Raw genomic sequence first — 9,638 nt, 5'->3', positions numbered from 1 at the left:
AGCAACCCCAAGGATTTCTAAAAGCCTTGTAAATTGTTTTGTGTGTGTGTATATATATATATATATATTGTCCTTGAGGGCCCCTGCAAGATGAAATGTTTTCACCCCAGTGAAAAGTTTTCACCCCTACCACGTTTTCGTGTTGAGCTTGCTGGCCTTTGCTTGTGCACTGGCCTATGCATTAAGTCCAGTATCTTGTAGGATTTCTGCATTGCAGACCCTACTAGCCCAGGTTTTCGACATAGCTATCACCTTCTCATCTGTAATTTGCTTTATAGATTTTTATACCATGCATCTTCTATTAATACCATGTTGAAACTTGCTTGCCTGTACTCAAAACTTGCACAGGCCAACCATTTCTCCATTTGTGGACTACAGATAGATGGCAACAGATTGAATCCTCTTGGTTTATGGTTAATTTAATTTTATATAAACGACATACACACATAAAGCCATGGGGGATATATATATATATAAGTTCGGACCCCCTAAAGAAAAAATCTTAGTTCTGCCCCTGCCTCCAAGAGAGGGAGGGCTTATACCGTCTCGGGTGGTAGTTTGTACCTAAACGACAAGGTCTTAAGATACCTTTGAGGGAAGGAGGGCTTCTACTACCTTGAGGGGTTGTACATGCCTAACCGATGAGATCATAAGATGCCTCTGAGGGCAAGGACTTACACCACCTAGGGGGAAAATGTCTTGGAGACCATCAAAGTGAACTACAGATAATCTGGACTATCAATGAGGTCTTAACATGCTTCCCTAGCGCCTCGAGGGATAGTAGGTGCTTAACCAATGAGGTCTTAAGATGCCTCCGATGGAAAGCACTCACACAAACTTGGTAGGAAGGTGTTGGAGACAGGGCGAATAGCCGTGGATTTGGACTGTCGATGAGGTATTAAGGTGTGTCCAAGTGAAGGAGTGCTTATAAAGCCTTGAGAGGCAGCAACTGCCAAACTGAAGAGGTCTTAAACTACCTTATTGGCATAGGAGTTACCTCACGTAGCCGGCAAAGTTTTAGGACCGTGGGGGCAAACTACCGAGTATTTGGACTACCGATGCGGTCTTAAGACGCTTCTAAGGGAGGGCAAGCTTATACAGCATCAAAGGGCAGTTGATGCATAAATGACAAGGTCTTAGGATGCCTCCGATCGAGAGAACCTACACCGTCTCGGTGTCAAGGTCTTGGGGACCGTCAGAGTTGATTACCAAGGATCAGGATTGTATATGAGGTCTCAAGATGCCTCCGAGGGATGGACAGCTTGTACCGACTCGACGGGTAGTACATGTCTAACCAACAAGGTCTTAATTTACCTGTGAGGGACATCACTTACACCGTCTCGGCAACAAGGTCTTAAGATACCTACGAGGCACAAGGTCTTGGGATCATTGGAGCGAACTACCGAGGATCCAGACTATCGATGTGGTGTGAAGATGCTTCTGAAGAAGGGACGACTTATACAACCTCGATGGGCCATACATGTCTAACAAAGAGGGTCTTAAGATACCTTCGAGTTACAGGGCTTACAACATCTTTGCGAGAAGGTCTTGCTGATCGTCGCAACGAACAACTGAGGATCTGGACTGCCGATGAGTTCTTAAGATGCCTCTGAAGGAGAGATGGCTTATTCGTCCTTGAGTGGACCGTACGTGTCTAATCAATAGGGTATTAAGTTATATCCTAGGGAGAGGACTTACAATGTCTCTGCGGCATGGTCTTGGTGACCATCGAAGCGAACTACCGGGGATTCGGACTCTTGTTGAGGTCTTAAGATGGCTTCGATGGAGGGAAGGCTTGTGACCTTAAAGGCAGTACATGTCTAACCGACAAGGACCTAACATACCTCCAAGGGACAGTACTTACATCGTCTCTACGGCAAGATCTTAGGGACCGTCTGTGAATCCGGACTGCCTATGACTATATGACCTCGAGATGAAATCCATGTCTAACTGATAAGGTCTTAGGATACTTCTCTAGGACAGGACATACCCCATTTCGGCGGCAAGGTCTTGAGGACTGTCGGAGTGAACTACTGAGGATTCAGACTGCCGATGAGGTCTTAGGATACCTTCGAGGGAGGAAAGGCTTAAACATCCTCAAGGGGCAGTACATATCTAACCGACATGGTCTTAAGATACGTTCATTGGACAAGATTTACCTCATCTTTGCCGTAAGTCATGGGGACTGTTGGAGCGAACTACCATGGATTCGGACTACCAAGGGAGGGAAGGCTTATACGTCCTCGAGGGGTAGTAGGTGTGTAACCGACCTGGTCTTAAGATACCTTCGAGGGACAGGACTCACATTGTCTCTGTGTCAAGGCCTTGGAGACTGTCGAAGCGATTTGGAATACGATGAGGTCTTAAGATACTTCTGAGGGAGGGTGGCTTATACGGCCTCTAGAGGCAGTAGGTGCGTAAACAACAGGGTCTTAGGATGCCTCTGATAGAGAGAATCTAGACCGCCTTGGCGGCAAGGACTTGGGGACCGTCAAAGCGAATTACAGAGGATTCGGATTGCTGATGAGGTCGTAAGATGGCTCTGAGTGAGGGAGGGCTTGTCTCGGCTCGATGACTTGTATATGTCTAACCGACAAGGTTTAAGATACTCCAAGGGACATGACTTATACCTTCTTTGTGGCAAGGTCTTAGGGCCTGTCAGAGCAAATTATCAAGTAGTCGAATTGCCGATGAGGTGTTAAGATGCCTACGAGGGAGCTAGGGCTTATATCGACTTGAGGGAGAGTAGGTTCTGAGCCAATGAGGTCTTAAGATGCCTTCGGGGTAGAGGACTTACATCGCTATGATGGTAAAGTCTTAGGGACGGTCAAAGCGTATTATCGAGAATTCAAACAAACAATGAGGTTATAAGATGGCTCCAAGGGAGGGAGGCCTTATTCCACCTCAGGTTGTAGTAGGTACCCCTGGCCAGTATGGGTATGGCGGAACCACCCCCCAAACATTGGGGGTTGGTTCGGCCACCCCAAAAGGCCAAATAAAAAAAAAATTAAAAAAAAAAATGTCAAGTTTTGGGGCCATGGTGGTGGCCGGCCATCCCTTAGAGTGAAATGGCCACCCCCATTTTGTGATGGTGAAAAGGTGGGCGATTATTTATCATCCGCTAATCGCTAACCACACTAACTGCAAATCGCTTTTGAAGGTAGTTAAGAAAAATCACTAACCGCTAACCGCTTAGGCGGAGCGATTAGTAGTTTTAGGTTTTTAAAAAATTGTTAACCGCTAACCACTTACATATAAAAATACATGAAACGACATCATTTTGTATTTGTTTTTGTTTTTCTGTTTTTTTTTTGTTTTTTAAAAAAAATCTTCTTTTAAAAAGCAGTTAGCAGTTACTATTTTTAATTAAAAAAAAAGCGGTTGGCAGTTATTAAGCCCTAATAATTGTTAACCGCTTTTGAAAGAAAAAAGAAAAAAGTTAAAAATTAGCGGAGGTGGTTAGCGTATTTTATTAATCGCGGTTATAGTTAGTAGTTTTAGCTAATAACCGTTAATCGCGACAGCCTTTTCACCCTTACCATTTTGTTCAAAGGGATGGCTCAACGGACCGGAATCCCCTCGAATTCCTTAGGAATTCAAGGGCCTCAAATTATGGATCTGGACCGTTGAATTCAACGGTCCAGAACAATCTACTAAAAAAATAATAATAAAATATTATTTTTATTTTTAAAATTAAAATTAATTAATAAAAACTTAAAAAAATTTGAAAATTTTTTTGTGGTGGCCGGCCACCATTGTTAGAGGCTAGGGATGGCTTCAACCACCCCAGGCCGCCGGTCTGGGGTGGCCGAAGCCATCCTTTGACCCTTCGAGGTGGTTTGACCACCCCCAAGGGCTAAAAATAAAATAAAATTAGGTGGTCCTTGCCTACTTGGCCCTTGAGGGTGGCCGAATCACCCCCAAGGGGCCGTTGGAAGTGGTTCGGCCACTCCCAAGGGCCAAAGGCCAACTAATTTTTTTTTTTTTTTTTCGCCTTTGGGGTGTCTCCAAGGCGGCCGAGTCAACCCCCAAGGGAAGCCACCCCAAACTACTGGGGTGGCTCTAGCGTTTAAACAATGGTGGCTGGTCACCACAAAATAATTTACAAATTTTTTTAAGTTTTTTATTAATTTTATTTTAATTTTTTTTAAAATAAAAATAATATTTTATTATTATTATTTTTTGGTAGATTGTTCGGGATCCCGATCCTGGCTCAACACCCCTTCTCCATTTTTTATTTATTTTTTAAAATTTTCTTTATTGTTTTTAATAGTTTAGGATCTCGACAAAAATTGAATATGGCTCCATTAAAACCCTAGCTCGACCCAACTAAGGACGTGTTTGGAAATTGGATCAACCAATCCTTGACATTAGCCTATTAGGGTTTTGGTTAAAAACCTTGAAGGAAAACCAGACACAGAGAGAGATGCAATAGCATTTGACAATGGAAAAGAATCAAATCTCCCAACACAGTAGTTGGAACGGACGATAATGGTGGTGTTAGAGGGAGTAGAAAGAAATGGCTAAATCAACGGCAAAGCTCTTCTTGCTTTCCTCATTCTTCACCACCACCACTACAAGAACTCTCTCTTGCACTTGTAGCATAACCACCGGTGCTTCAAAGAGTAGTAACAAAAAGAGGAAGCAAAAGGAGGCGAAACTGGTGGTGGTGAAGGAGAAGAGAAGGACGCGCTCGGACAAAGCTTTGGGCGACGACGCAGCCCACCTCTACGCCGACACCGGCGCCGCGCACATCCCTGTGATGCTCGGTGAAGTGCTCGACGTCTTCTCTTCGTTTTCTTCTTCTTCTTCGAAGCCCCTCCACTCTTTCGTCGATTGCACCGTCGGAGCCGCCGGACACTCCTCCGCTGTGAGTACCTCTCAATACTCTTCAATTTAAATAATTACTGTGATAATGTTTAGTATTCGATTTTCCGATGAAAGAATACGTGATTATCGTTGATACTTCAACTCTCAATTTGTGCTTCATTTGAGTTCCATTCGGTTAGAGCCTATTATGATTGAGTTTTCTCAAACCCAATAACAGGATTTTGAAATAACACTATGATTTAGCTTCAAATTTTAGAAAGCAGCAATTTTTGCCTAAATTCATTGAATTCTTGTGCCGGTCAGAGTTTCCTTACCGAAAGTTCTGATGCATTGTCATGAATGTTCCTAGGACATGGAGATTCTTGCTTTTAATGTACCTTATGCACGTAGCTTTACTTATTGACTAGCATACTGGAAGAAAAAAAATGCACAAAAGGGCTCTAAGTGAGTTGAGAACTTTCTCCTCCTTCGTGGAGCTCCATATTTTGCTTTTGCTTGTTGGGTTTGGGCTCACCGTCCACCGAGGTCCTTAAGTTATGCTGGGGTATCATCTGATCCAAGTTAGAACATTCTGGTTGAATTGCCTCTTTTTTTATTTTAATATTTGTCGGAGGGGGAATGGTAAATTCGAACTAGTGACCCTTCCCTTTCATGAGGATTGGTCCCCAACAGATTGAGTTAAATTGCCTTTTGGCATGCAAAGATTAGGTTCTCATTTTCTATTCCAACGTTGGTAGGACTAACATAAAGTTGATGCGTGCATTGAACAGAAGTATATTGACCACTTATCAAAAAGAAAAATAAAAGGTTGTTTCATATTAACTGGAATATGTTTTTACTGGTTGGGTCTTATACTTGGTCTTTTCAGCGGCGATTCTTTGTCGGTTTTTTCTTATCTAACAATTTGTATTGTCCAATTTTTAATTGAGTTTCTCCTGCCAAATGCCTTTAATTCTTATTCCATTACTCTTTGTAAACATCAGATAATTCAAGCCCATCCAGAATTGAAATATTATATTGGCATGGATGTTGATCCTGTGGCACATGAGAAAGCTAGAGCTCGAATTGATGGCATCTTGCATGGTGATTCTTCTCACCCAACTTCAGACCTGAAAGCACATACCATTCTGAAGAATTTTAGGTATATAAAATCTGTGCTTAGTGGGGTTGATGAGAAAATCTTAGACACTGGAGTTGATGGCATCTTAATGGATTTGGGAATGTCATCCATGCAGGTTTGTTTTCTTTTGCAATTTTTAGTTTCTTAGCCATACATGACTTTCTTTTTGTGTATATGCCAATCTTCATTACATGTATCACATCGGATTTTTTTTTCCTCTCGTCTTTTTCTTTTATGAAATTTTCTCATATCTTTGGGGCTGGGGCAGTGCTTGATTAATTATGTGGGTTAAAGTTTTATTTTTTCCCCTTCCAGAGCTGTATCTGCTTGCTTTTCTTGTTATTGTATCACTGTTGACTAGTGCTATGATCTTTTACCATTAAATTTAGCAGTTTTGTACTTTGATGTTTGTGTTTCTTGGAAGGCCTGTTCTGTATAAATTGCATAATATTATCCTCGTTTTGAAACGCCTTCTCTTTTGGACAGGTGAACAATCCTGAAAGAGGGTTCAGTGTGACCGGTGATGGACCACTCGATATGCGAATGGATCCCCAGGTAACAGTAAAGCTTTCCAGAGACATTGTTTTTCAGCTAATAGGCCAATTATTGTCAGCAATAGTTCAACTTTGTTTGTTTCGAGCAATTAATTGTGGATGGCTTTTCTTGCTTTGAAGTAAGTTGACATTTCTACAGCACTTTGTTAAAAGAAAAATGAAAACATACCATGTTTTAAGTAGTGTTAGAGGTTGAAAAAGAGTAAAAAGACAACAGAAAGATTTTATGAAAAGATGGATAAGTAATTGAAATCTAGAGGAAATATAAATGGCCCTGTTTCAGCCTTTTTGTTCACAATCCAAAACACAAGCCAGTCAAAAACGATTCCAAAACTCATACAACTTCAAATGTATATTTATAAGTCATTCCAATTCTTGCAACTGCTTTACTAAAGTAGTCCGCTTCGAACTGTCCAATTACTATAAATAATTGTAGCACTATCACTGCCCTTTTCTTATTTGCAAGAGTGGGATTTGATAATGACTACTGTGGTCTATTAATGGGAATTAAAATCTAAGATTATGTGTAGTTTGTTGGTTACCATGTGTAGTAGTAGGAGTATAACAAAATGTGACTATAGTAGTGTTAAGATGGTTGGTTATTTCGCTTTTCAAACAGCCTCATGTGTGATGGAGGGAACAGAGGATTATCCACTTAGGGAGATTTGAAACAAGTTTAAGGAATAATAGTAAAATAAAAGAGAGAAGAAAACATTCTGTGGATCTTGGGATAAAAGTGCAATTATTCTGCTTAACAACATCCTGAAATACAGAGGAGAAAGTAAGAAGCTGACGCAGAAGAAGATAGGACAGGAGATGGGAAAAGGTAGGGGGCTTTGAGGTTTTATGATATTTTAGTGACCCATATGACTACTGATGCTATTTTTGACACAGAAAAACAAATATGGAAAACTACTAGAATTGTCAGAGGCATTCTTGGTCTTTTCTTTCCTTTTTTATTGAAAGGAAATTAGGCTAGAAACTGTCCATACCAAGTGACATGCTCCAATAACCCAAAAATTAGACTACATGGTGCCAGAAAGCATCATGCTAAGACTCCAATTACTTACCACATGCATGCACCTTAATTGTAGATTGAACGCAAAGTTTTAATTTTTATTTTTTTTGGTCTTGAAAATGCTTAGACACGACAATTTGTTGTGACCTCTCTTCCCTCATCAATATATCACGTAGGTTGTAGCTGGATTTGTGGACTTCTGAACCACATTTTGCAATGCTAGAAATCTCATTGACAGTTTTCTGTTTCCCTTTTCAATATACATGTCTTTACCACCCTGCATATTATCTCCTTGTAATTCGATATAACTGTTTGCTGGGGAATGAGTGAATGGCCTTGGCGGTTCCTATGTTTACTTGCTAAAATAGTCATTTTGAATTTGTGTTTGATTTAACTGATTGTAACAGGCTTCTGGCAGGCAAGTTTGAATGCTGAAGACATTCTAAATTCTTGGCCAGATACTGAACTGGGGCGAATCTTGCGGGAATATGGGGAAGAAAGCAATTGGCGCTCTCTTCAGGATAAAATTGTTAAAGCTCGATTACAAGGTGGGTTGCATTCAACTGGCCAACTAGTAGATCTTATTCAGAATGCAACTCCTTGGAGAAGAGGTAGTGCTCTTACCATTCTTCCATTGAGATTTTCTTGTGGCCTTGCCTTATATACCCCTTCTTAATTTATGATACCTTTGCTTGACACGCATATGTGTCTACTGTATACCATTTCCCATATCTCTATCCATAACAAGGGGATTCAACAACTATCTCCATTAACAATAAGAAAAGCATAAAGTTAGTATTTAATTCAATTGCTACAGGAGGGAGGCAAGGTTGGATAAAGACGGCAACCAGAGTGTTTCAAGCTCTGAGGATTGCCGTTAACGATGAACTGAAGACATTGGAGGATTCCCTCTATTCTTGTTTTGATTGCCTTGCACCCGGGGGTAGGCTTGCTGTCATCTCTTTCCACAGCTTGGAGGACAGAATTGTAAAACAAACATTCCTTGATATCATCAACAGCAGTGAGGGTGATGGGGATGAAGAAGAGAGGCATAGAAGTGAATTGAGAAAGATCAGAAATGACAATGATGAAAAAGAAGCTTGGATTAGACAAATGATACAGGGCTGTGGTGGAACAATCCTCACAAAGAGACCAATAACACCATCCGAGGAGGAAGAGAGATTGAACCGCCGGTGTAGGAGTGCTAAGCTCAGGGTGATTCAGAAAGGTTGAAAGATAAATGAGTCTTGATTAGAACCTCCCAGTTCCCCAAGCAGAAATTTTTTTTGTAAATCATGATAAATCTGTATCACTTATGTTCTACTCATTGTTGATTCATCATTATCAAGTTGAAATTTTAGATGTAATAACAAGTGTTGGTTTTGTGGATTGTTATGCCCCATTATTGATTTGAGGATGGAGATCAACCAAGATGATATATTAATTCAATTTGACTGTTAATGCTTTTAGTGGAGCCTCTCTTTGGATACATACACATTGAGAACCCAAAATTGATGAGCATAATAAGTATACAAGAAAACCTTGTATATTTTGAGCACTGCCATTGAACTTGAAAAATGTTTTTGGTTTTTAAAAAGAAAACCTTTTTACGGAAATTAAAAAAGTTTTTTCGGTTAAACTAAAAATATTTTTTGTTGATTATTATTTTTTGTCGTATCAAAAATAAAAATTATTTTACGTCGAAATAAACGGAATATGCTAGGGAGTCAACTTATAAAACTTGAAGGATCTTAGGCACAAGAAACATCTCACTTTTCAAACATTATAGTAAGCTCTAAACTCCGTTGCTCTTAGTTATTCTCATATCCAGCTTTTTGAGTAGTCTGCATTTATTTTCATTGTAATATCATTTTCTTATTTTTACAGAAATATTTATGCCATATTGTATGCTTCTGATTCTCTGTCATATTGTAGACTAAGAATTCTTCGGATCTGTGTAGCCTCATCCCAACTCCACCAAACTAGCGCTACGTGCCTCCACAAGTCGTTTTTTTTTTTTTTGAGATGTTAGGTTTATAAATAATTTTTATAACATGATGTGGCACAATATGATTAAGCTTTTCAAAAGCTGAATTTATCTTATTTCTAATCACGT

At 40.1% G+C, this 9,638-nt stretch overlaps 1 protein-coding gene across 1 annotated transcript; it reads left to right on the top strand.

The window, feature by feature from the left end:
* Positions 1 to 4,293: 4,293 nt before the first annotated feature.
* LOC132190661 (uncharacterized) lies at positions 4,294 to 8,912 on the top strand. The gene is made up of 5 exons (XM_059605700.1): positions 4,294 to 4,870; positions 5,814 to 6,065; positions 6,437 to 6,505; positions 7,941 to 8,133; positions 8,340 to 8,912. The coding sequence occupies exons 1-5, from the start codon at positions 4,520 to 4,522 to the stop codon at positions 8,753 to 8,755; spliced, it is 1,281 nt and encodes a 426-aa protein (XP_059461683.1). The 5' UTR covers positions 4,294 to 4,519; the 3' UTR covers positions 8,756 to 8,912.
* The last annotated feature ends 726 nt before the right edge of the window (positions 8,913 to 9,638 follow it).

The sequence above is a fragment of the Corylus avellana genome, chromosome ca8 (assembly GCF_901000735.1).
Source record: "Corylus avellana chromosome ca8, CavTom2PMs-1.0".
Taxonomy (NCBI): Eukaryota; Viridiplantae; Streptophyta; class Magnoliopsida; order Fagales; family Betulaceae; genus Corylus; species Corylus avellana.
This window is presented reverse-complemented; position numbering and strand designations above follow the sequence as displayed.

Coding starts and splice junctions, on each gene's coding strand:
- LOC132190661 (XM_059605700.1), top strand. CDS start 4,520: ATGGCTAAATCAACGGCAAAGCTCTTCTTGCTTTCCTCATTCTTCACC. Junction 4,871..5,813: donor CCGCCGGACACTCCTCCGCT/GTGAGTACCTCT, acceptor TGTAAACATCAG/ATAATTCAAGCCCATCCAGA. Junction 8,134..8,339: donor TGCAACTCCTTGGAGAAGAG/GTAGTGCTCTTA, acceptor CAATTGCTACAG/GAGGGAGGCAAGGTTGGATA.